This window comes from Naegleria lovaniensis (assembly GCF_003324165.1).
Source record: "Naegleria lovaniensis strain ATCC 30569 chromosome Unknown tig024, whole genome shotgun sequence".
Taxonomy (NCBI): domain Eukaryota; phylum Heterolobosea; class Eutetramitea; order Acrasida; family Naegleriidae; genus Naegleria; species Naegleria lovaniensis.
Window position 1 is genome coordinate 477,284 of NW_025407846.1, and position 26,035 is coordinate 503,318.

Genomic DNA, 26,035 nt, shown 5'->3' on the forward strand with positions numbered 1-26,035 from the left:
CTAAGTGAGACCAAAAGTTTGTGTTCCTTGTTCGATGGCTTGAATCAGTTTCTCTTTCAATTGCTGTCTTGAGGTGTAGGCAGGAAGCTTTAAAAGAGAGTAGCAGGTGGAACTGGTTGGTAATCGAGAAGTGTCAGCAACTTTGTGAATACAAATTTTAGGATGTAAATCTTTAAATCCTAAAAGTGGAGGTCTCGAAATGGATGAAATAAACTTCAAAAGCAATACATGTTGCTGAGGCGTTAAATCATTGAAAACAATGTCCCAAAATAATTGAATGGTTGGATGTTCCTGATCATATCCAGGTCCATACTCTGTGTTGGCATACATGTCATCAATATCAATTGGAGAATCAGATCCGGAAATGATGTCAATAAGTTCATTCTCATCAAACAGTGCAAGCCATGAAGCAGGAATAATATCATTAAGGCCTTTCATAAATGATTCAGATTGATTTTTGATTTGGTGATTGAGCTTGTAATTAGCCATACGATAAATAAAGGAATATTTGTTCTTCTCGTTGACTTCAATATTTTCTCCATTTGGTATGAGAGGTATGACTCGTGTGGCTGACATTTCATCACCTTCCACAACTGTAAAGTTTAATCCTAAATCTCCTAAATTATTATTTTTGAGATAGAGCAAATTCTTATATAATTCCTTATCATAACTGTATAAATCATTGATAAGATCAGAATTCGATCCTTTCATTAGTTTGGAAATGAAGAACTTGGCCAGCGGTAAATCAATCATTATACCATCATATATTGCCTTGCCTAATATTTTCCCTAAAAAAGTGTAGAATCTCAAATCTTGACCTTCCGGATAGATTAAGTGTGAATAGGGGTTTGGATATAAATGACCATCGTCTGTCGACTTGAATAATCCGTATGATGTACTGTACGCCAATTTACACAACTCAAAGATATATTCTCTCATAACACCTTCTCCGATACCGGCCTCTCCACTAAATTGAACTCGAATTCGTCCTTTGAGTTGTAAGGCTGACAAGGGATAAAATTTGGAATATGAATCTTCAAATATACGGTCTCTGTGGATTTCTATTGGTTCGATAAAGTGCTGTAACTGCTGGCAATAGTCCTTGTCGAGCGTTAATATTTCTTTGAAAATTCTTATTCGAACATGTATTGGAACCATGAATGGCAGTTTTGAAATCAATTCTCGAGTTTTGTTGAATGCTTGTGTCTCTTTAAAGGACGACTTGTGTGAGAGAGCTTCTTTTAGTGCCTGAACACGATGTAATCTGATTGGAATATATTCATAGGGATCTCTTCTTGGCTCTTCATCGTCTGTCATGTCATTTCCTTGATACATAAATTCTGCTATTTTTGAAATGTCAATTGACGACGCCTCATCAACAATGAAGTGATTAAACGGACAAAACTTGAGCCTAACATCTCTGTTATGAATTTTGGTAAGTACATTACAAACGTCTTCTTTCAGCGAGGATTTTGAAGCTGTCCATACCAATTCAAATGCAATAGGTTTCAAGGCTCCAGAAATGTTAATATTTTCCTCATAAGTGAATGGTTTCGATTTAAATTCTTCGTCATCTATAAATGACAGAACGTTGTCATAAACTTTACAGAAGAGTGCAAGTATTTCTACATTGTCAAGTAGATCTCCCTTAATTAGAGACCACATTGAGTTGATCAAACTATAATTATCAGTGCAATAAGATAACAGCCCTAAGATGAGTGTCGTATGTTTGGTTTCTTCATGCATCAAGTAAAGAAATAATTTTGCAAAGTCTTTGAAAATAGCAATTCTAAAGGCCAGTTCAGAGCTCACCATGGCTTCTATCAATTTTTTCAGATGGTTCTTTTTGAAAATTAATTGAACTTGTTGCTTAACACCAGAAGGAATTTCCTCAACCTCCTTGTCGTCGGTCATAGCTGTTGAATTGAGCATGTTCCGAAAGAATAAGAAACCATTGATTGTTTAGTCATGAATTTGTCACGCCTAATAGAATTGAACTTGTAAAATAACGTACCAGATGAATTGTCTTCAATGGCAATAAGATCAAAATCAACGTCTGGCAATAGGGTAGCAACAATACGAAGATATTGTATCAACACTTCGGAACTCAACAAAGATTTCATGTGCTTGTTCATAAACTGAATTAAATTTCCACAGAAAAATAATTTTCGCTTATCATCGAAGAGATTTGTTGCTTCATTTCCAATGCCCCATATCACTGTTTGGGCATCAATTAGGGCGACAGTTGTTTCTGAGAGTGAGGAGAATATCATTGGATGGGAAAATAGCTCTAACACAAGCTTCCCTATCATGATGGCATTATCCTTGATGCCATTCATAAGGGTGGCGAATAAATTGGCTGCATATTGCTGTGATTTTTCCTGAGAGTGAGTCATCATTCGGATCAAAAGAATTATTAATTTTCGTGCGTTGATTTGTTTTTCCATCAATGTGCTGTACATGCCTACGGAATAATATTTACAATCAAGAAGGGTAATTAAGGCCTGCGATGCAAGAATTAATCTCTTGTTCGTGGCCAAGTTAAAGTCGTCATCTTTGATATTGTTCATATACTGTACAATTAGAGATGTGAGTTTGTTATATTGTAACATGTGTAAATGCTCATTAATTGACATAGGTTGTGTTCTCCATAGTCGCAATAGAAAGTTTAAGCATATCAATAGTCGATTTTCATCCTTTTCTTGATGAATGCTATAAAAATACAACAACTTGTTCATCATGGAAAGAACAACTTTCTGTGGCTTTTCCTTTGCAATTGCCATTTCATCAAATAATTCTCGTTGATGATTCTTCTCTTTTAATTTGATCATGTATTTCCGAGCAATCTTTCCGATTAATTTGGCAGCCTGTTCTTGGGCTTTGTTTTGTTTTGATAACTCTCTCTCCCTCCGAGCATTTTCCAATAATTCTTCTCTCGTTAGACTCTTAACATTTCCTCTCAGAGAAACCTTCTTTTTCGAAGAATCAGCACCAGTAAATGTAAAGTTCATCGTTGCTGCAGAACTCAAAAGTTTCAAAAAGCTGATCGTGTTGTTCGGAACTCGTTATTTTTTTAATTCAAATTCTGAGTTTGATCGTCCGAAGCAATGTAACACCGTCCGTTCGTCTATAAACTTGGATAAAAAGAAACAAATCAAACACATCTTTGCTGCCGATTATTATATTAATTATTCCAATTACGTCATTGTGTTGGTGATGAAATCAGCCTCCAATAAAGTTCAAACAAGGAACACGAACGCTTCAAAATTCATTCTAAAAAAAATGTCCAACAATCCTCAACCACCCTTCCAACCTCCTACTGGCGGCTACGGTTATTTGAATCAGCCTGGTCCGTTCTTGTATCACCATCACCAAGCAGGACAAGGTCATGTTGCACAACAACAACAACATCCCTATGTGATCTACCCACAAATGGTTCAAGGACAAATACCTCCAGTCTATATTCTTGGAGGGGGTGCTTCCGGTGTACAACCTCAAGTCGTGGCCACTCAACCTGTTCAGATGGATCAAGAGCCTTCATTGGAGGAACGTTTGGCTACCACTACTGAACAACCAACAACCAATGCATGTCAATCTTGTCCATTCTCTAGATTGAGATCTCAATCGTGTAGAACCAGCAAGGTTTGCCAATTCGTCAAGGCAAACAAGGAGTTCACTGCTCAAATTGTTGTCTTCACCATCATTGCTATCATGACTATTATTACATTAATTACTTTTCCATCTGTTGCACTATTCTTGCTTCCAAAGGTTATTTTGGGTGCTTTGGCCCTTGTATCCATCCACAAGAAGAAAGTTATGGCTCTCAACTTCTTTAACGGTGCTTTGATTATTGATTTCTTGTATTTATTTATTGCTTTCATGGTTGTTGCATCTAGCTTTAGCCATTCCAGAAGCTATGGTTATCATTTTGCTGTTTCTATTCCATGGCATGCAACTATTCATATTTTGGAGCTTGTAATGATTGTTTTGTCCATCTGGCTCTCAAGAAAGGTTTATAGACAGACTCATTCCACTCAAGTTCCAGCCCAAGAGCAAGTAGTGCCAGTTCATGTTGCCTCCAATGAACAACCACAACAACAGCAATCTGCCTATGCTCGTCTCCAAGATGAACAAGAGAGCACTCCACAACAGCAAGCACAAAACGAGGAAGTTATTCAAAGATACTATCCAAGTTTGAACAACAATACTAACAATAACCTTTAATTTTTTTGTTGTAAGTACTACCTGCAATAAACGATTGTTGTGTAAAAAGTAATTATTGTCCTTAAACAAGAAGTGAAACATTTTAATGTTTTTCTTGGTTGGAATAAGCGATGATAATGTCGTTCTTCAATTCAGAATGAAGTGTTTTTAAATAGTTAAAATTCTTAGCGACTGTAAATAAGCTTTGCCCATATTGAGCCCCAAATTCAGCAAATTGTTTTCTCAGAGACAAATCGTCCATGACATCTTTCAATTCGTGTGACCATTCGAAGAAATTTCTCACTGTAATTTGCAGCAATGGTTGCAGTAGGTGAATCAGTTCTTTCATTCCATACTGATGAGCCTTCTTTATGACTGGAATTAACAATCGAGGAGGTACTCTATCCAAAAATCCATAACAATACTGAAGTAAGTATTCCATTTCTTCATTCTCTTTGACAATTGTGGAGTTGTTGTTCAATATCAATCCATGTAACTCGGTATAATTGGAGTTTAACAGCACAGTTTTGTGAGCTTTCACAATTTTTCGATTGGACAGATGAAATTCCAAGTCACCTTCAAAACCAGTTTTGAATAACACACTCATAGGGTGTGACTCGACAGGGTGTACTATTTCTGTCAAATTCAAGGCTCGAATTTTCTTTCTTTTGAAAGCAGGTTTGAAATATTGAATCATTCTTGGATCGTTTTCGACAAACTTTTCATACCCTAGTTGATCAGAATTGGTTCCAAGAAAATCCAAGCAATACTCTTTAAGTTGGTCGAGAATTGTGAGCTTCTTGAGAGAAATTGAACTCTTTGAATGACTTTCTTCATCTCGTTGAATGAAAGCGTTGATACGATCTAATATGTCCAAAATATTTTCGAATCGAATAGAATCTTTAACGAATTGCAAACATTTGGATTTGAGTGACATGAAATCTCCTTCTGCTCGATTCAAAATGAACAAGACGATCAATGCAGTGTCCATATGATTACATTGAACTTCAGGTCCTCCATAAATCGACATGTCGATTAAGTCTTGGAGGACGGTTGTTTCATTCCCAACCTTCAAGGTTTCCACAAATTTTTGATTTTGCAACACATGATTGTGGAAAGACGGAGTAATTTTAGAAATTAATGGTTTGAAGGCCATCAATGAAGTGTTGAAAAGTTGGTCATGGCCTTTCAGTTGGTTCATTAATTTCAAACTTCTTGATAGTGGTTTCCAATTTAAATACGAATGGCTTGAAAAACCTCCGTCCAGCCATTTCCAACCCAAAACAAAGATCAATAGAATCAACAACACCGAGATGGTGTGTTTGTTGTTCACATGAGAGAAATCAAATGATAGGACCGTTGTAGAGTGACTGCTGTTGTTCAAAGTATTCACAATTCCGCCTTCATCAGAAGTATGAAGATCTTGTTTTTGTTGTTCGTCGACGTGATCCTTGCTGTTGTGATGATTGGATTTCCTGAGTGTTCGACTTGAAGTCATTTTTTTGAATGTGAGAATTCACCTGTGAGAAAAATTGTGCAACGTGTCGTGATTTGTCATCCTTTCAAGATTGAGTTTGGAAATATTTTGCCAAAGAAGAATTGATCCATTGAAACATTTAATTTTTTCACATTCTTGGTGAAATAATAGTTTTTTATTGTGGACGACTTGCAAAGGTTATGATAATTTCATCCTTCAATTCGGATCGAAGCGTGTGAAGATGCTTATAATTGTTTTCCAATGGGAACAGTGATGCACCATGTTGGACTCCAAATTCTGCAAATTGTCTTCTCAATGCTGGTTCTTCCATGACTTGACTTAATGCATGTGAATATTCAAAGAAGTTGTGAACAGTGATAACAAGTTCCTTTTGCAAGATGTGAATCAACTCTTTCATTCCGTATTGATAAGCTTTCTTGATGGTTGGAATCAACATTCGAGATGGGACCTTTCTCAAAAATCCATAACAATACTGAAGTAGGTATTCCATTTCTTCATCTTCTTTAATTTCCTTAGAATGAGCATTTTCCAACACTAAACGATGTAAAACTGTACTATTGGAATTCAGTAATATGGTCTTGTGAGCAGGAATAATCTTTCCATTGGAAAGACGAAATTGCAAGTCACTTCCGTATCCAGACTTGAACATGGCAAAGGATGGATGTGAAACTACATAATTTTGAGTTTCATCAATTTTCAACATTCGAATTTGTTTTCTTTTGAAAGCTGGTTTGAAATATTGAATCATTCGTATGTCGTTTTCAACAAATGTTTCATAACCACGTTGATTGGAGTTGGTTCCAAGAAAATCCAAACAATATTCCTTAAGATTGTGGAGAATGGTCACTCTGTTGAGAGAAGTAGAATTCTTTGAATGAATTTCTTCATCTCTTTGAATGAGAACATTGAGAAGATCTAAAACATCTAAAATGTTTTCAAATCGAATTTGATCCTTGACAAAATTCAAACACTTGGTTTTGAGTGCAATGAAATCTCCTTCTGCTCGATTCAACATGAACAAGACTTTCAAAGCAACATTCATATCGGTACATGGCACTTCAGGACCTCCATAAATGGTCGAGTCGATCATGTCTTGAAAGAGTTGCGTCTCATTTTCATTCTTCTTCAAAGATTCCACAAATTTTTGATTTTGCAACAAGTGTGAATGAAACGCAGGAACTAGTTGAGCCAACAATGGTTTGAAAGCAGTCAATGAAGTGTAAAACAAATGATCATGTGGAACCTTCAAGAGAATGGTTGCTTTCTTTGAGAGGTCCATCTTTTCTGGTCGCCAATACAAATAATCCATGGATCCTATTGTGAGGAATGTAAAACACAACACAAGAAAAGTCAAAACACCGACGATCAGAAAACCAGTGGACTTGTCAACAGAAGGGATGATGTTTCGAATGGTGTTTGTGGGTTTTCTTGAGTCTGTTTGTGCTACATCATGATCAGATGTTGAGAGAGATTGACTTGAAGATTTTTCTTTCGGAGCACACGATGTGGATGACTTGTCTTGTGTGAGATCCTTGGAGGAAGTGACACGAGAGACTTCATCTTTGTGGAGTGGACGATGTGTCATTTTTTTTTGTTTTTTGGAATTTCGGAATTGATTTCTGCTGGCGTGATCACATGATGAAATGTCAACTTTTGATAGGCTGGCATAGTTTTAGAAAGGATTTCCCTTTGTTGACGGTGGTTTAGAAACACTAAAACTTTATGAAAAAGTATTACCACTTCATCCAAAGAAGATGTTTCGAACCAATTCTACAAATCCATGTGCCCAACTGCTTTGTGCGTTACTTTTGGATCCAACCATTCTCTAATAATGATTGGGCAGGTAGAAAGAAAATTAATTTGTTTAATTACATGATCGATCTTGAAATTTGGTAGCAGTCTACAAAGCGAGTGGAAATTTGCACTTTTCAACTGTGTAATAAGTTCCGCGATAAGGGTGAGGAAATCGATACGCCACGTCTCCATTGGCATTGTGTAGATATTTCTCAGGATATGAATCGGGATAATAAGTTTTTGAAATATCAGCAACAGAACACGATGGCTTTCCAAGCAATTTTCTTATGGCAAAGATGTATGATAAAAATTGACTTTCACACGTGGTGGCTATAAAGTAATCAGCCTCAACTGATAGCCAAAATGCATACAATGAATTATGAAATTGATGATTGGCAGTTGTTCTCATTATGTCAAATTGTGGATAGACATGAATCTTGTGATTGGTCGAGAGCTCTGAAAGTTTCAATCCATCTGCTGACTGCAATTCAAACCCAGCTCCTGTCATTAAAATTCTGTAATCCTTATCTTTGAATTGGAATTCATTCAAATAGACGGAAAAGAAATCAGTATTGGTCGTACGTTGACATCCTGGATAAACATCAGGGTGTTGTTTGGCCGTGTGAATTTGATTATGAATAGCAATCAAGGGCCCCGTGGAATCCACTTCCGTTTTAAACTTCCAATCGTCCATAATCTTTCTCGGAATATTGGAAGGCACAAACAAATCAAAGAATAACACGTAGAGCATATCTTCCTCAACACTCAGACCTCTCCATCGACCCCAAACATAACCAAGATTCAAAACTTGATGATTTAAAAAGTTTGGCTTCTCCAATGCCTTTTTGTGAATAATGTCAGCAGCATGGGCGAGGGGTTTTTGAGTTTCTGTTTGATCGAGATGAGCAAACAATTCTTCAGAAGAATCTTTCAATAACTCTTCTTCATATTCCATGACAGACATTCCAAATCTTTCCATGGCTACCTTTTTCAGTCGTTCCATATCAAATAATTTGGAATATCGATCACTTTTACTACAATAGCATAATCTAGAATTTAAATGATAAAACGTTGACGACATGTCGAAAATTATCACTTACCCCCAATTTCCATCCGTGCAAATCGATGGAAGAATGAACTTTTTCGCTCCAACCTTTACACTAAGTGCCATACATGTAATCAACTCAAACAATTGATTGGTCAACCCACATGTCAAAGCATGTTGCTGTCCAAAACAAGTCATTACTTTCGTTCCAAACACTTGTTCATGAGCCACGTCAGGTTTCAAGAGGTTGGTAAAATTCAAGAGTTCATATTGTTAATATTGTCGATCCATTCCTGTCCAATAAGTGAAAGTTTTTGTATTGGTATTCGGAGAAGGACCATGACACGATGATGACGACAAATGTTCTCCCTTGGAGTGTTGAAACAAAGTATTACTCCGGGGGTATGGGAAAGAAATACGAAGGAAATTGCAAAAACACCAGAAAATTTTAGACAATTCATAACTTTCCCATGCTTTCCGAATGCTTCAGCCTCTTTCTCGGTATTTCCAATCAGTTTTGCAAAATTCCGAAAATTTGAACGGAAATTCATAAAACGTGAAGAAGCAAACGGAATCCTCAGTCAAAAACAGATAAAAAAACAGCAGCACACCATGGAGAAAAATTGTCCTATTTGCAACACCAACATTGATGCATTTGCGTTCAATCGTCACATTCCCAAATGCTATCATCAGTCATGTGTTGCCAATGAAGAGATTCCACTGTGCACATGTTTGATATGTAAAGGAATAAAGACACATGATGGTGATTTTCTCCACAAAATACAAAATTCAACCACTCCCCATAAAAGAAGGTCTGTAACGGCTCCAGCGACATTGGGATCAATGTCTCAAACACAATCCTTAGGGACTTTCAGCGAAGATGTCTCTCCAAAGCTTCATCCTGATAAACTTAGCGGTAAAGAATGTATTTGTTGCACCATCCGTACGGCTGCCAAAGGATTCCCCAAAATTTACGTCGGAAAATATCGAACACTAATACTATGCAAGAAATCTCATGCTCTGGACAACACTGAGAATAAAAGATTGGCTGAAATGATTGACAAAATCAATGATGAGGTCATTTCAACCAATGATTCAAAGCAGTCAATTCTTGATGGAGAATCTGATGAAGAGAATGCTATTGAAGACGTTATGTGTAGTGGTTGTAAAAATGTTGACTCTTCTTCAATGTGTGGCGCTGTTTGTAAGGGAACCCTTTACATTAAGGAAAAAAAAGGTCAAACCGAGTCTAATATTTTTTTCTGTAAAGGTTCTCACTTAATCAAATACTTGGTTCGCCATTATTGCTCCCATAAATCAGGTAAAAAGAAAAAAACTAACCCCAATTCATCCGTAACTAACAGATCATCCAAAAAACGAACCAAAGATCAAATTGTTGATGAAAGTGAAACGGATGATGAATGTGAGCATGATGTAATTGAAACTCATACCACTCCAAGTAAGTTGATCAAAAAATAAATTTTTCTAATATTTCAAATTCTCCTCATGTTTTCGAAGGTAATTTCACTCAGTATGTCATTGATTGCAATGTAATTCATAAAATTACTGGAATATGTGAAAAAGGTTTTCATGAATTAATCCAATTGAGAAAGCAAACACGACTCAATGCGTTAGGAAGACCAATAGAAATTCCAGTGGAAGATGAAATTATGATAACACTTACACATTTGCGGCAATATTGTACGGACCAATTTTTAAGTTGCATTTTTCAAATTGAAAAACGAGCAATAACCACTATAAGAATTAGAGTTCTTGATTGGTTGTATATCGAGCTAAAACGTTATATATGTATGCAAACCTTGCAATTCAGAATGGATAATAGTGAAGAATATTTTAAGCATTTGATTACCATAATAATAGACGGATCAGAACAGCCTGCATTTTGTTGTGATTCCGCAATTTTGGATTTTGAATTCTATTCTGCAAAAAAAAACCAACACAGCATCACAATCCTGATGGCAATGACTCCTTCTGGCCATATTGGATATCTTTCGCCTTGTTTTCCAGGAAGAGTTAATGATAATGAATTGTTCAACAAAACCTCTTCTCATTGGTTGAGTGAAATGGATGCATCAGAATTCATTTTTGGCGACAGTGGTTTTAAAGGGCTTCCTCGTGTAATTACTCCTCCAGACGACCCATCCTTGCGCAAAATTTTCTCTAGTGTTCGTATTAGAGTAGAAAATAAGTTCAGGGAAATCAAGATATTCAAATCTTGCAAAGAACGAATTAGAATCAAAACCCAAAGCAAAACTGAAGTATTACGCATTGCTCATATGCGATGGGTAGTTGTTGGTGCTTTTTGCAACTTAAATTGGACGAGATATAGTAATAAAGACTTTGAAATGTCTTGCCCATAAAATCCGATGGAATTTAAAAGAATTTAACAGAATCCGAACAAATTTGAAAGAATTTGAAAGAATTTCACAAATACAACAAGACGAAGCATTTTTTTTGATGATTCTTTGAAATTTGATGGAAGAGCAAAGAAAGCTTCGGAAAAGAATAGACAAAATTTGCCAAAAATTTCTCATTTCACCTTCGTATTTCTCGCCCTCGTCTCGGGAATACAAAGAATCAGTCTCGGACCATGTGTGAAACGAGGATATTCTATTCACCAAAATGTCCACGAACATGAACGTCATGATTAAAAAGATCACCAATACAACCAACAATTGGGTGGCTCGTGAAGCTTTTTGTATGGAAGCAAATGTTGTTTGAATCAGTGTGGACATGGTATCCAAATCAAAGTTCTGGATCCAATTTGGTTGTAGAACTTGTTGGTTTTTTTTGTAGTAATTTACTAGTACACGGAAAATAGTACAACCAAATGTCGTCAACTTGTCCACATCAATAAAAGTGATGACCAATGAGGACTGGCTGATGGACATCCAAGTAAGGTCCATAGATTACTGTGATTTAACTATGGTTGTATGACTGGAAGTGCAAGAGTGGATTGAAAGACAAATTCAATAGTTCCAGCTGTTGGGTAACATGTTGAAGTGACAGCGTTGGAAGCAATTCTTACTGCAAAGCTCGATGATCGGTCAGTGAAAGAAATTGAGAGTTGTTAATAACAAAAGTCAAGAAAGTGTCAGACGTTAACACATCAAAAAAAAATGTCTTCCTCACAGCATCATCATCACGAAGTCTTTTCTCCCATTCCAATGTACCACATTCCAACATCGAGCACTCAGAAAATACAATTAATCCTTCTACTCTTTGGAATTTTGTTACTTTCTGGAATGATTCTCATTGTGTTAAATTCTCATGATGACGATTCAACAAATCATCATTCGATGATAATTTCGGAAATTCAACATTCTTCAATATTCAATATTTGGATGAAGAAATCATGGATGGAAATTTTGAATGAATTCTTTTCAGATTTTAATTCATATTTTATTTATTATTGGAATGAAATTGGAAGGACTTGGGACTATTGTTTGGAAGACCATGATGGAATGACATCTGGCAGCAATCCTGAGGGATGCTTTTCAAGAGTGCTGAGACCAAAATTTGCATATCGTCGTTCGAAACTCAGTAACAACAACAAACATGCTCCTTCTTCTTCTCCATCACCACCATTCTTCATTCTCTTCCCAAAAGACATTCCTTCCAATTATCAAAATGTCACACGAGTTGGAAAAGTTCCTCCAAAAATTCGAAATGGTCATCATTGTCCATTTAATGGCTTTCGAAAACATACACACTACATGTTTTCACAAACCATCCTTCCAACTCTCTGTTATCATAACATTGAAAATGACCTTTATTGTGATTTGACAGAAGTGAAAGAAAATTTTCGAGATCGACTTTCTCCACATGCTTTGATTGGTTTCAATAAGAATCGACGAGTGAGATCTTGGTTGTTTGCTCAATGTTGTGACAATTTCGACTTTCGATTTAATTTTAAAAAACTCATTCAATTGAATTCGACAACGTCGAGTTCTTTGAACATTCTTTTAAAAACAGTTCCAAAACCAATCTTGGATCAAATATATAATTCAATATTGATGGAAGACATGATTCGATATGAGGATTTACCAAATGCTTTAAATTGGAATACTTTAAATATTCAAGATTTTTTACATGAAAAAACGAAAAGATTACTTGAAAATCGATGGCCTGATATTTTGTATCATCACAGTCGAGTATTAGCTTCCTTAAAATTTGGAATGTGGGCTCATGCTTTTACTAAATTTGGAACATGTGTCACTGGTCAAATTTATCAAAATTATATGGAAAAGGCCTTTTCAAATTTTGGATCAGCTGATCCTAGAAATTCAGACGAATTCTTAAACAATATTCACAAAAGATTGAAATTGGAACGTACCTATCATTCTGATCCAGAGCTCTATTTCGAGTTAATTATTTTACTGAACTCTCAATTGGATTACTTTAAACGAAAACATGGAACATTATTGAAAGAATACTTTCCTCCTTCTCTCAATCAAACTTATTCCGTGAGAGAAATCAAACAACGTATTCAACAACTCTTCCATCATGACGTTCTTCTCACATGTGTTTGGTCCACCAAATATTCCCATCGATTACTCTATCAAATTCACACGTGCATCCATGTTCAACAATTAGAAGAATTAACCTTTTACCTTATTGAGAAAAGACAATTGAATCAAAAACATTTAAAACTATTCCAAGATCCAACATTGAAGAAATTGTTATCTCAAATTCAACCACAAAGTTGTTCAAGTATTGATCATGGTAGTAGTGTGAATGACAATCGACAAGATGAAGAAATGTATCATCACAATGCAACGGATTTATGGAATCATTGGAGGTATGGAGACGAACCTACTCTCTTACATGCTCGAGAATGTGAAGACGAGAGTCAAGTATTGATACCCAATGGTGAGGAAATTTTGAAATTATTTGTGGAGGAACCTTCGAGTGGAAAAATTATCAAAATTAGTGAAGAACAATATGAAACATTCAGTTCGAGACAGCACGCAGGAGAGGATTGATGATGCCAAAATCTGCGAGAATTTGGACAGATTCAAGTTTGAATTTCAACCCATTTCAAAGTGCATTTTCGAAATTTCAAAAAAAAATGTCACCACTCACAAGCACGCGTTCCGAACAAGTCTCGAGTCCAAAGGCATCTCTGATCAAGAAGAAGAAGCAGCAACAGCAACAACAACAACAGGGAAGTAACTCGGCTCCTGACACTCTAAAGCAATATCTGCATAAAACATTTCACAGTCAATCTCAACAACGAGAACAAGCTTGTTCGTTTGATCCCACGTCTCGTGCTTTTGATTTGGTATTCAAATTGGATGAATCGGATTTGCAGAAGAAACAAGAACAGGCTCCAAGTTTGTTCGCTATGGACACTCCGAACCATCTCTGTAAAGAAATTTATGTTCACAAATTCTTTGTGATGGCTCGATCGAATTATTTAAGGCGCTTATTGAAAGGATATCAACATTTACATGAGGAGAATGCAAATATATGTGAAGTCTTTGTTCATTCAGAAATGTTGGAATGTCTTTCTTATTACATGAGTGCCTTGTATGGAGACAGGTCCAGTCGACGTAAATTTTTGTGTCATTCTCACATGCTTGCTTGGCACGATCAAGCCATGCAAATTATCGAACAGGACAATTTGAGAACAGAGTGTGACAGTAATATTGACCAAGATTTTTTACCTTGTTTGCACAGAATTTACAATGCAGTGACTACCTTCAACGAGATTCGAATGGATGATCATCACGACGGCAGTGAAAAATACGTGAAAAATAATAATAGCTTTGATTTGACCATTCAATTGTATAATCCATATTGTGAAGAAGAGTTGATGAAAGAATACCGAGTTCACAAATTATTCCTATTTCGATCTCCATTCATGAGAACAATCATGCAAAGTGGAATGCAAGAAACTCAATCCAGTGTTGTGAAATTTCACACAATTTCTGTGGAAGGTTTTCATCATGTGTTGCAATATCTCTACACCAATCACAGCAAAATTCCGAGAGAGCACGTGGTTGAGATTTTCGTCTTTGCACAATTAATGGAATTATCCGACTTGTCATCCATTTGTATCAGAATTTTGGATCAAATGATTGATAAGGACAATGTCTATGATGTTTTAAGTCTTGAAGAATTGACAGCCATTCCATCCATTCTTGATAAATGTGCTCATGTCTTGACAGAACACATCGATCAAATCAATGCCATTCAATTAGCTTCCACTCTCCCAAAATTTGAATTATTACTCATGCCCAAAGTCATTCAAAAAATTGCCTTCTGTTTGGCCAATGAATACGAATCCATTCCTAAGGACGTGTATAGCAAATTATCGGTGGATATTCGAATCAAAGTTCAAGACATTCGAAAAAAGCAGTTATTGAAAAAGAGATAATCTCGTCAGTCTTCATAGACGAGTGATTTTCACACAAAACGCAGAACTTGCAATTTCTAACCTTCTATTCTTCATGTAACAAAAAAGAATCAATGTTAAATGATGAACATTTTTGTGGAAATTAGAATAATTCAAATGCTGCTTCAGTAGTAAGAGTGTAATTTAACAACTTCGATCAGCCAACATCTTTTCCAATTCCTCCAACAATACATTATATTCTTGTAAATATTCTGGTAATAGATCAATAAGAGCTGTCTCTTTCGCAGATGCCACACGAATAGGAACATAAAAACAAATAGTCACCTTCTCTGGATTGGAACTATTTCTTCGAATTCCAATTCCACCTCTCGCACAATTCTTACCCAATAAACTTTTTTTCAACAAGTACGTGTAAACCAAATCCTTCTTGTGAATGTTCAAAATATTGACAGTACACATGGAAAACACAAAAATGTGATCAATGGCACTTATTTGACAAGATGAGGATGGATATTGTTGATGTTGAATAAAGATGCTGTAGGAATTGGTTGCTACTGCACACAATCGATCTTCAGAAAATTGAAGACCTCCAGCAATTCCAAGAAAAGTTCCTAATCGGTCAAGAAGTAAATTTGCTTTTTGAGTACTATCTAGTTGACCTATATGATACATATCAGACATGTAACAGAGAATGTAATAACTATCGAGAAGGGCATCACATGCTGCTTGTTTTTCAAGCTTTCCTTCTATCAGTTCATCCATGGATTTCTCCAAATAGGAACTTAACACTTTGTGAGTACTCCATGTAAAGGTGTCTAATAGAGATGAATTGTTGTCATTCGTAGAATTGGTTGCTGTAGTTGTCGTTGTTGTCGTCGTTGTTGTTGGTGAAGTATTATTTTCAGAAGCACTCAATGCTTGATTCACAGACGGTCTTGGACTCACTTGTTTTTTGTGCTCAATCAAATCAATAATGCTATTCACGAGGATGGCTTGTTTTTTGGTGAGGCCATACTTTTTCATGGTATTACTGGTCGAGTTGCATGATGTATTCGATAAAATTCGTTGCCTGATATTGGTAGAACGGTTACTGTTCTTTTTGGATGGTTTCGAAAGAATGTCCTTACTTATTTCTCTCCAATATTCAACTGCAAGAATGAAAGCTTGAACTGTGAAAAGTAATGTGGAAAAACTGGCACAGCTTAAATTATAACTTGTGTGCAAGTAGATGGTATCTTCTGCATCGTTTAGTCCACATGATAAGAATCCTAGTTTTCTTACTGGGTCCATGAGCCCAAAAAATGATTTAAATAACAACTCTTCAAATAATTTCGTTCGATCTTCGGTCGTCAATTCCAATAAATCAATATCATCCAATGTTGCATAAATGTAAACTCGATCTCCTCCAACTCCCAAAAATACTGAGAAATTATCATCAATTTCGATGGGTTGAATTTTAGAGAAAAATGTATCGTGGAGACCTGAAAGTCCTGTCACATGTTCTAAATGTTTCATTGATCTCACTGCTCGTAATTTTGTAAACGATTCTATTATATTTTGAAAGAATTCTTCATCTCTGAAATTAATTGCAAAGAGTTTTTGGTAGGATTGAATTAAAGAAATGCAGGTAGAAAATTCTTCTTGATAAAAGAGATCATTTTGTCTTAGATCTTCAAGTTTGATGGAATCCTGCAATGATGAAATATCTTTGATCACTGGAAATTTAACAATTTCAATACCGTCTGTTGTCGTTGAAAATTTTGCTGTTGTTTTAAACAGATTGATGTTTCTTTCACCTTGAACGAGGAGCTGAATATGATTTACATTCGTTATTGCGTGTGTCCATAGAGCAATTTGATTTTCGAAAAATGATTTTGGTAATGTCTTGTTTTTGCGATGTAGGGAGAACATTTTCTTGTAAATACGTGCCATGTATGGAACATAGTTGTAAGCAAAAGTGGCAATTTTTAACATGACTCTGAGAAAGTCATAACTAAATTCCACAAATGATTTTTGATTCTCTTTCAGGCTGGAATTATCGGTATGGAAACTCATAGGTTCTTCCAAAAATATCAAGCCATCTATTTCTCGTGATTGATAATGTATGCTAGGTACAGTGTGCTCCTCATAATTTTCGATGAATGCACAAATCAGGCTCGCCACCTCAAACAATTGAAATGCCTTGTCAAAATCCTTGAATAATTCACAAACTTCTTCCAACTGTTCTGAAAGAATCAATGATGTGTTCAGTAGTAACTTGATCTGTTCAATGCTGAGAAGATCTTTGGTGTCATTTAAAATCGAGTACAAATATAGAAGAAGGTCCAAAATTGAAAGAGTATACATGTTGGAAAAATCAAAGCCAGAAATAAATTGCGTTAGGTCTGCAAAAACTTCTGTAAATTTGGTATTCAACGATTTCCATTTCTCACTTTTCACAATGTAACGCCTTTCCTTTGATTTTGCGTAGAGGCAAGAGGCGGATTGGGAGCATTGCAAAAAATCAGACAAGGTTGAGAGCTTGACAGAGTTGTCCTCTTTTAGCACTTCAATCGCACCGGTTATGTGTAACAAGCACTTGTCAAGTAGATTAATCTCTTCATCATGAAGTGTTGAATATTTCATCTGTCGCCTGTAATAGTCTACTAAAAATTGATAACATCTAATCTTGACAACACTGTAGGTACCATAGTAATCAAGTAATTGATCGCACAATGAAAACGCTTCTTGTTGCATGTTGAGTGTTGTAAATAGAGAGAGAATATATAATCTAATAGAGCAATGATCGTGATTGGCAATATTGTCAGTGATTAATCCACGATAAATCTTCAGTGCAATTTTGGGCTCAGTTTTGATGAGCATATTTGCTCGTTCCTTAATCATGGAAACATAGTATTGATACATCTCAGTTGTCTTCTCAATAGTATCATTTCCACCATATTTTACAATGAAATTGAAATCAGGATCATCCAACACATCTGTATTTTCCTTTTCTAACCGTAGAATCTGTTTGAGATAGGGAAGCAATTCTGTATAAATTTTTCGTTTCTCTTTTTCGTTTTTTGTCAAGCGAGCTCGGAGTGATACCAAAATTCTATGTTGTTTGGGATAATACATTATTGCTGTTTTTTGGTTTAACTTTTTCCACACATATTCAATGTTCTTAAGGAGCGCCATAGATTTTGATGCGTCTAGATAATTACAACGCAATTCTGCCAATTCAAAATATCCACAAATAATTTTCTCTTCTGCCATTAATTGGCTTACAATGTAGTCTGCTTTTTCGAGGTATGCTTTACATTGGATGGAATTTCCTCGCTCTTCATACCACGCCGCTATAGATTTAAGGTATTTTGCAATTTTAGTATATTCTGTGGTGTTTAACAATAGTTGGAACGATGATAGGTCGTCATCAGCAATCAATTCATATGCAGTCGAATGATTAATGACTCCACTTTTAAAATATTGAGTATTCTCAGCACAGAAAAGTTGAAGTTCCTCTTTGAATGTGGCGGTAAGATATTCCTTCTTATTATAATATGCTGCCTCGACCTCGAATCCCTGAGATTTCTTTAGCTTTTTGCAATAAATCTCAAACTTTAAATAAGAATAGATTTCATTGGACAATTTGGATTTGTGGTCATCCAACTCGTTTGCTATACTGTTTAAAAAGTCGATGGCCCTATAAAAAGAAATAAACGGCGGAGAAAAGCATGCCATATATTCCACTTCTACTCTAAACCTTAAATAAATTGCAAAATGTTCTTCTTTAAATTCATTGTTCAGTATTGGTGCTGACATGTATTCGAACAATTTGTTTGCTTTGTCAATTTGGCATGTTTCAAGGAGCAATGTAAAAATTTTAGAAAGTATTCCATATTCTTCATTGAGATTCGGCACAAACGACAAGTTGGTACGTTCCGATGCAAAAAGCTCCTGCATTTGTGTTGGTGTTAACAATCTTTTCTCGTTCATAGAATGGAGTAGTTGAAGACAATAGGCAGTCAAATCATCTCTATCAAAAAAATAAAAGGGAGATACACCAAAGCTGTTGAGAAACTTTGAAAAAGGTTGAACAGGATTATAATCCAATTCTACAAAGTCATGCATGTTAATCCTAGAATGTGCCACAACCCAAGCTCGACAAACATGACCAAAAAAAGTGGTCGCTACTGATCGTGCCACATTTTGAATTCGAGGAAATAAATCAAAAATAATTTTCTCCAAATGCACTAGTTGTTGATAGTTGTGACATTGAAACATATCTTCTTGCCAAAACAATTCATTTTGTGGATTAATACAGCTACATAGGTCATAAATAAGATCGAGTGCAGGATCTATATTTACATGAGCAATACTTTGATCAGTGGCTCTGTATAACATCCACAAATACACAAAATATTCCATCATTATTTTTTGCTTGTCGGTTTCACGGTCGCTTCGGCAGCATGCAGTCACAACCTTGCCATTGAGTAGTATTCTGTCATCAGTAATAATACAAAATTTAAAATTGTCCGACGTTGCAGGAATAGTGTTGAGAATTATTCCTAAAGAGTTCAAGTTGACGGAATGATGTAACAAAACTTGTACCAATTCATTGAAATTATTGGCACATTTTTTTTCATGAGATCGATCATGATGCTGAATTTCATCATTCCAATCACACTCTAACCACGTCATGGTTGTATTGAGTGGAATTTTAAATGACCAATAATGATCATTTCCAGTTTCATCGGAGATGCCTAAAGAAGAAACTTTTAACACAATCATGATGATCGGAACAACAAGTAGTCGTGATTCCAATCCACTCTCAAGAGTTTCTCAATGTGCTATCAATGACAATGATGACGATCAATAATGCGGATGATGAATATTTTTTTTTGTTTTTTAATAAAAAAAAAATGCAGCAAACAAGCCTCACCACGTTGTTCCTCGATTCAACAACTGTTGTTGGGCTGCACTCGTCGTCATTGGAAGGACAAACAGGTTTTTCTGTTTATAATGGTGATCGTAATGATCAAGACAGGACAGAATATCTGAACAATATTGTTGCTTGCAATGAATATTTTATGAAATTAAAGGAAAAGATGATGAAATCTAAAATACGAAAGACAAAATCATTTTCAATGAGTTTGAATTGGTATGCACGTTGGGACAAGCAGGAATTAAAGGAAGTACGAAAGATCAATTTAAGCTTCCAACGGATGTAAAAATATCGTATAGTCACAATGTAATTTTAGTGTCGGACACGCTTAATGATAGAATTAAAGTTTTTAACGCAACAACCAAACAATTTGTAACAAGTATTCATGCACCATCAACAAAGCCATGGTTTTTGTGTGTACAGGAAAAATATAATGGTTCTGATTATGATGCTCTGATATTTGACTGTACAGGAGACAAACGTGCGTACAAGTATGACTTGCATGGCTTATTATTGTACTACACAAATTTAGGGGACAATAGTCAGAATCATGATCAACAAGAATATCCGTTCATTTGGAAATCTACTGAATTTCTTTCTCCACAAGGAATTGCAATTTTTGACTCTAAAAAGGAAGTGTATATTTGTGACAAATTTGAAAGCATAAGCGTGTTAGACGCGGCTACAGGATTATTGAAACACAAAATTAATCTTGGTGTTGGATTGAGTGGCATTTTCTTTACCAACGATGAACACCTCTTGTTGACGGAATGGATTTTTTTCAACACGAAACATGGGTTTTCCATGTATTCCATTTCACCACCAGAGAGATGTTCATCGAACGGCCAACCCAGCAATCACACAGAAGATTGGGAACCAGTTTTTGAATTGAAACAAACAGGAACCATGAGTGGAGAGTTTTCTTACCCTTCAACCATTATTTTCGACAATACCTCGAAACACATCATTTTGGGGGACTTTGGAAATAATAGAATTCAATTTTTTGATATCGATGGCAACTTTGTAACTTCCTTTGGTGAAATGGGAGGCTCTGCTTCACAGTTACATCACCCAGAAGGAATGTGTCTTAATGAAGAAACTGGTGAATTGCTTGTTGTGGATCAGTACAATCACAGAATTCAAATTTATCGATAATCTAATCAACAACTCTGTGGTTGGAATTTATACTAAGGTTGGTTTGAAGACCAAAATCAACAATCACAGCCCCACTTCACTTGTTGGTTGCTCTGTGAATGCCTGCTGGTGTAATTTATCAAGAGTATCAAAATGTCTTTCGACCAATCAATTTATTGCAAACACACATAATCAGTTTGAACATAACCAATCATACTTCCATAGAGAACCTTAGAAACATATACTCTTTGAGCAGTGTAGACTGGATCGCTCACAACAAGAGCACTGGTTCCAAGAGGGAAAGAAGCCACTGCCTTACCGCTCAAAATTGGGGTTGGGTACATGCTTAAACCATTAATTCCTGGAGGGAGTTTGCATGGAGTGACACGATCACCGCCTCTGAATACAGACTTAATGTTGCACAGGTTACGAGCATCAACAAAACCTGCCTGCATATCAAAGGTGTAGACACTGTAGTATTGAATACCACACTGTGATGGATATGGTCCGCCACTGTTTGAAGCAGTTCATAAATCAAATGATGGATACGATAAAACAATGAATGTGTGGCGCATTGCCCATAGTTTTAAATAATGATCGTAACATTCAAAAAAGAATTAAATCATCACCCGAAATGTTGTCATCATTGGTCATGTATCCATAGCGCGAAATGTTGTCATCATTGGTGTCAATGATAACTCTATATCATCATCAAAATACTTACACAACTTGAACTCGTGATGATGATGGAATCAACAAGGTAAAGTTATTAGGAGCACACAAGGTAGGGAATGTTGGTAACCACGAATCTCCCGACAAGTTACAAACTTCTTTAAAGTTATATTGAGCCTGTGCCACAGCCACGCACAACAAGAACAATGAAGCAACGAATAACAAGGATGAACGCATTGGTGCTATTTTTTTTGAATTGCCAAATCCATCACCATGGTGAGAAGGCAAAGTTTTAAAATGTACAAGAAAGGTTACATTACAGCTCGCAAAGATTTGAGGGTGACTCTCTTTCAAGTGAACGGGTCATTGTTGAAAATATAGGACCTTACATTTGTTTCTTGGACAAGGACCAATACAACAATCGCTTGTTGGTATCGTGGCACTTGTATTAATGGCATGTACAACCCGATTCCTTTAAAAGTAGAAAGAAAGGGGAATATCCATTGAGACAAGTTGAATATCTGAAAAGATATTACTGTTCACTACTCGTTTCATATTGTTCGAAAAATATAAAGCAATGTCAATCATTTTGTCAAAGTGAAAACCTTCTTGGAAAGAGAGCTGTCGATAGTTTTCTAACTCTTCATCCATGTAAATATTCGGATGTGCTCTCAGTAAGGCAATGACAGCATGTAGACTCCTCTTAATAATTGCAATGTAGAGACAAGTTTCTTTGAAAGGGTGTGCAAGGGAAAATTTGGTTTGTGCCTTTCCAATTTCTCCTAAAGAAATATCAATCATGGATAAATGATTGGAAAGTAAGTATCGGGTGAGAGTGTCGTTTTCGTTATAAATAGCTAAATATAATGGGCTGTTGACCACAAAGTTTGAAAATCGAGTTGCGATTTTGACTTTGGAAATGTTAAGGCACGAATGAATTGAAAACTCATCAGAATATGGCTTTAAATAATTGACTGATGAAATTGCGTCAATATTTGGCGAGTAATCCAATGCACTGATTCGAGTGGCTCTCCTTTCCAATAGTTGAACTCTCTGTAGTTTGTACATGGGAGCAAGAAGTTTCATAATATTGGTACTGGCGATCTCTTGTTCCAAAAGATTTTTTCCACCAACGTCACCTACAGCATGAAATAGTGTTAAAATGATCGATTTGGAATATAAGGAGCTCCCATGGAAGAAATCTATTCTTGGCAATAATTGATACGTTGAATTAAAAAACTCTGATATTATAGATAAATTTCCAAGTCTACATGCCAGATATAATGGTGATTCTTTCATAACTTGATTGGCGTGATAGGGAGATAATTTTCTTCCACGAGACAATTTTTGAGAGGGATGTTTCGAATATTGTTCTAACAATAATTTCACAATTTCCAAATTTTGTACGCGAACTGCTTCATACAAGCATGATATTTCAATATTGTGTTCTCCATCTGAAAATAGACCTCTCTGAATGTTTCTGTTGTACTGATTGTCGTCTGTATGATTCTCCTCATATCCAAATTCAAATGGACAAGCTCCATTTCGCAATAATTCCTTGACAACCTCATATTGATTGAAATGAATGGCTGTAAACAATGGAAATGCATATCTGAATTTTCTACTCAAAATAAACTTTCCATTCTTTGCTGTTAACATTCGTGTGATTTGATATAAATCTCCATTTTGACAATGGTTGTGAAATATCTCTGCATCATCAGACGCGTCCATCTTATTCTTGAGATTAATGAACCGATAGCGTGATGATGTAGAAACTGTTGATTCATCCGAATAGAGTTGAGCATTTCCTCGGACTACATCCAACAAGCCAATGGTTTGATCGCTTTGTTCAATCACATTGGCAAGGTCAGTATCATAGATGGACATGTAGGATCCAGAAAACGAAGTGGCCAATGTGGACACACCACCAACCGAAGCCATAGTGATGGTGTTAATATTATTATTACTGTTGTTATAGATTCGGGATAGAGATTGCTGTTGTCTCGATTCAGATGTTGAAGCTCGGGATGAACGAGATTGCAGTGAACACGACAATGAAGAAGAGGAATGGCTGTTATTGCGTTGGTTGTTGCTGCTTCGTTGTGATGAGGGAGCTGGAGTTGCGAATTGGAAACGTGGGATCATTTTCTTTTTGGAATTAAGAGGTTGCGTTGGAAACATCCATCCGTTGTTGGTGTCTGTAATTTCATAACGGATGGACCGACAACCCGTATCATCATATTAATATGTTTTGTTGTTCGTGTGTAAAATTTCTCTGAGGTTGATTTTGGCCGAATCATTGCCTGATTATCATCATTCAAACTGTCAACCATCATCATCAACAATTTGAAAAAAATGTTGAACAACACGGCTGAGACCACATCCACTGAAAATGGCGAGCTCAAAAACTATGGTCGCCAACACTCCTCACCTACCGTCATCAAAGTCGCTCAGAAAAAAGAATTTGACACACAAGGCTTTGGCAAGGAAGATTCTTCCTCTTCCTATTATCAATCCGATTTAGATGCCATCATTTTTAAATATGATATTCATCCCTTCTCTGTGTTTGATAAGATCGGAAATGCCTCCTCCTCTGCTACTTCATCATCCTTCCATTCATCATCATCCACTCCCGTTCTCGCAACGGTTCCTCCCCCGCTCAAAGACTTTACGTCGGACCCTGAGCTCGATTTGGTTCATCCATTTTTTTCAGAAGCCAAAAAAAAATATCATAAATTGGATGAGGTCTATCGGGAACAGTTGGAATTGTTAACGTCGGGAGGTAAGAAGAGGTCGGAGAAGGAGAAGATTGTGCAAAAATCGATGGATGCAAAGGTTGATAAGGAAGGATGGCTGGTGAAGGAAGGTCGGTTTAGAAAAAATTGGAAAAAGAGATGGTTTGTGTTGAGTAGTAATACGTTGAGTTATTATACGGCAAAGAAAAATAAGTTGTAAGTAGTAATGAATGAATGAGGCAAGATTGTTTTGTGACGACCGAAATGTTAATGACATGCAATCGAATGTAAATTCATTAATGGTGGTGACAATGATGTGTTCGTATTGGACATGACATTGAATGAAAATCGTGTGTGAAACAATTGGTTTCAAACTCTGAACACACAGGAAGGGAAAAATTGTATTGGATGGTACTCAAATTGTTCGATTTGCCAAGAATAGAACAGATGAGTATAAGGGATGTCTCGAATTGTACACTCCCAAAGATTCTACTTTCACATCGGATGGTATGAACAATCGTTTCTTGATTCAAATGGATGATGCAAGCACAAATAGTGACACCAATGAAGAAAATGATGACGATGACGACGATGATGACGACGCAGTAGGACGAACCTTGTATTTTGATGCCGAAGATGGAAACGAGGATGAACGTCGTACTTGGTATATTGCCATCAACAACAAGATTACCATGTTGTATTATACAAATTTGTGCTCTGGCTCCATCAATGAGCAAGTTATTGAATTTTTCAACACGACTCACAAGCAAAAGAAATTCATATGCAAGCTCAAACAAGTGGAAGACTTGATGGCCATTAAGGAACCTCTGAAATATCACGAATTTTTGCAAACTCTCATTCTGAAGAATAATCCAAATGTGTTAAATCTCTCCATCCTGTGCGAAGCTTTAGCAATCAACAAATCGATCACAAAGTTGGATATTTCTGGATGTGCTATTAACAATTTGGAACCTCTTGCTCAAGTTTTACAGACTAACAAAACTCTCTCGTCCATTAATCTTTCACATAACAAGATTGATGACGCTCAATTAATTGCTCTCTGTGAAGCTTTACCATCAAGTGGAAACTTGAGATTATTCGAATTGGACTTGTCCTATAACTTAATTAGCAATGAAGGTTGTACAGTCTATGTGCAAAAATTGGCTGATCTTCATTCTGTAATTTACATTGAAACATTGCACTTGTGCAATAACAAGTTGTCTGATGATGGAGCTCGAGCTATAGCACAAACTCTACCAAAATTGAGCCCACAATTGAAACGTCTTGATTTGGGAGGAAATAGCATTGGAAACGAAGGTGCTGCAGCCCTAAGTGACGCCATTTTGAAGATGAACTCTAAAAGCATGACCATCAAATCTGTGAATTTAGAAAATAATTTGATTGGTTTTGAAGGAACAAGTTTACTAAGCAAAATTTTGGAAAAAGAATTGTTGGAAGAATTAATGTTTGGAGGCAATCGTTTGGGTATCAATGGTTTGCAATGTTTGGCAAAAACAGGAAAACAAGACTTCCCCGAGTTGGAAATTATTTCCAAGTAGTTAAAAGAGGGTTATGTTCACCCCAGAGCTTGGGATATGCAATTACCACGTAATATTAATACAATAACTAATTCTCGAGGGTGATGTGT

At 36.1% G+C, this 26,035-nt stretch overlaps 13 protein-coding genes across 13 annotated transcripts; 6 read left to right on the forward strand and 7 right to left on the reverse strand.

Annotated features, from left to right (window-relative positions):
- C9374_005571 (uncharacterized protein) lies at nucleotides 1–3,011 on the reverse strand (the record flags this gene model as incomplete). Its single annotated transcript, XM_044695336.1, has 2 exons — nucleotides 1–1,916; nucleotides 2,015–3,011. 2 exons carry the CDS (start codon nucleotides 3,009–3,011, stop codon nucleotides 1–3), a joined length of 2,913 nt encoding a protein of 970 aa, XP_044548048.1.
- A 271-nt stretch (nucleotides 3,012–3,282) lies between these two features.
- On the forward strand, nucleotides 3,283–4,224 carry C9374_005572 (uncharacterized protein; the record flags this gene model as incomplete). The annotated part of the gene is made up of 1 exon (XM_044695337.1): nucleotides 3,283–4,224. One exon carries the CDS (start codon nucleotides 3,283–3,285, stop codon nucleotides 4,222–4,224), a length of 942 nt encoding a protein of 313 aa, XP_044548049.1.
- Nucleotides 4,225–4,306: 82 nt separating this feature from the next.
- On the reverse strand, nucleotides 4,307–5,701 carry C9374_005573 (uncharacterized protein; the record flags this gene model as incomplete). Its single annotated transcript, XM_044695338.1, has 1 exon — nucleotides 4,307–5,701. The coding sequence occupies one exon, from the start codon at nucleotides 5,699–5,701 to the stop codon at nucleotides 4,307–4,309; it is 1,395 nt and encodes a 464-aa protein (XP_044548050.1).
- A 154-nt stretch (nucleotides 5,702–5,855) lies between these two features.
- On the reverse strand, nucleotides 5,856–7,286 carry C9374_005574 (uncharacterized protein; the record flags this gene model as incomplete). Its single annotated transcript, XM_044695339.1, has 1 exon — nucleotides 5,856–7,286. The coding sequence occupies one exon, from the start codon at nucleotides 7,284–7,286 to the stop codon at nucleotides 5,856–5,858; it is 1,431 nt and encodes a 476-aa protein (XP_044548051.1).
- A 315-nt stretch (nucleotides 7,287–7,601) lies between these two features.
- On the reverse strand, nucleotides 7,602–8,738 carry C9374_005575 (uncharacterized protein; the record flags this gene model as incomplete). The annotated part of the gene is made up of 2 exons (XM_044695340.1): nucleotides 7,602–8,544; nucleotides 8,596–8,738. The coding sequence occupies 2 exons, from the start codon at nucleotides 8,736–8,738 to the stop codon at nucleotides 7,602–7,604; spliced, it is 1,086 nt and encodes a 361-aa protein (XP_044548052.1).
- A 645-nt stretch (nucleotides 8,739–9,383) lies between these two features.
- C9374_005576 (uncharacterized protein) lies at nucleotides 9,384–10,921 on the forward strand (the record flags this gene model as incomplete). The annotated part of the gene is made up of 2 exons (XM_044695341.1): nucleotides 9,384–9,999; nucleotides 10,059–10,921. 2 exons carry the CDS (start codon nucleotides 9,384–9,386, stop codon nucleotides 10,919–10,921), a joined length of 1,479 nt encoding a protein of 492 aa, XP_044548053.1.
- A 759-nt stretch (nucleotides 10,922–11,680) lies between these two features.
- Nucleotides 11,681–13,546, forward strand: C9374_005577 (uncharacterized protein; the record flags this gene model as incomplete). Its single annotated transcript, XM_044695342.1, has 1 exon — nucleotides 11,681–13,546. One exon carries the CDS (start codon nucleotides 11,681–11,683, stop codon nucleotides 13,544–13,546), a length of 1,866 nt encoding a protein of 621 aa, XP_044548054.1.
- Nucleotides 13,547–13,632: 86 nt separating this feature from the next.
- Nucleotides 13,633–14,943, forward strand: C9374_005578 (uncharacterized protein; the record flags this gene model as incomplete). The annotated part of the gene is made up of 1 exon (XM_044695343.1): nucleotides 13,633–14,943. One exon carries the CDS (start codon nucleotides 13,633–13,635, stop codon nucleotides 14,941–14,943), a length of 1,311 nt encoding a protein of 436 aa, XP_044548055.1.
- A 162-nt stretch (nucleotides 14,944–15,105) lies between these two features.
- On the reverse strand, nucleotides 15,106–19,692 carry C9374_005579 (uncharacterized protein; the record flags this gene model as incomplete). Its single annotated transcript, XM_044695344.1, has 1 exon — nucleotides 15,106–19,692. The coding sequence occupies one exon, from the start codon at nucleotides 19,690–19,692 to the stop codon at nucleotides 15,106–15,108; it is 4,587 nt and encodes a 1,528-aa protein (XP_044548056.1).
- A 131-nt stretch (nucleotides 19,693–19,823) lies between these two features.
- On the forward strand, nucleotides 19,824–21,001 carry C9374_005580 (uncharacterized protein; the record flags this gene model as incomplete). The annotated part of the gene is made up of 2 exons (XM_044695346.1): nucleotides 19,824–20,062; nucleotides 20,146–21,001. The coding sequence occupies 2 exons, from the start codon at nucleotides 19,824–19,826 to the stop codon at nucleotides 20,999–21,001; spliced, it is 1,095 nt and encodes a 364-aa protein (XP_044548057.1).
- A 152-nt stretch (nucleotides 21,002–21,153) lies between these two features.
- Nucleotides 21,154–21,889, reverse strand: C9374_005581 (uncharacterized protein; the record flags this gene model as incomplete). The annotated part of the gene is made up of 2 exons (XM_044695347.1): nucleotides 21,154–21,493; nucleotides 21,705–21,889. 2 exons carry the CDS (start codon nucleotides 21,887–21,889, stop codon nucleotides 21,154–21,156), a joined length of 525 nt encoding a protein of 174 aa, XP_044548058.1.
- Nucleotides 21,890–22,126: 237 nt separating this feature from the next.
- On the reverse strand, nucleotides 22,127–23,797 carry C9374_005582 (uncharacterized protein; the record flags this gene model as incomplete). The annotated part of the gene is made up of 1 exon (XM_044695348.1): nucleotides 22,127–23,797. One exon carries the CDS (start codon nucleotides 23,795–23,797, stop codon nucleotides 22,127–22,129), a length of 1,671 nt encoding a protein of 556 aa, XP_044548059.1.
- A 210-nt stretch (nucleotides 23,798–24,007) lies between these two features.
- On the forward strand, nucleotides 24,008–25,946 carry C9374_005583 (uncharacterized protein; the record flags this gene model as incomplete). Its single annotated transcript, XM_044695349.1, has 2 exons — nucleotides 24,008–24,603; nucleotides 24,776–25,946. 2 exons carry the CDS (start codon nucleotides 24,008–24,010, stop codon nucleotides 25,944–25,946), a joined length of 1,767 nt encoding a protein of 588 aa, XP_044548060.1.
- Between the last annotated feature and the right edge of the window lie 89 nt (nucleotides 25,947–26,035).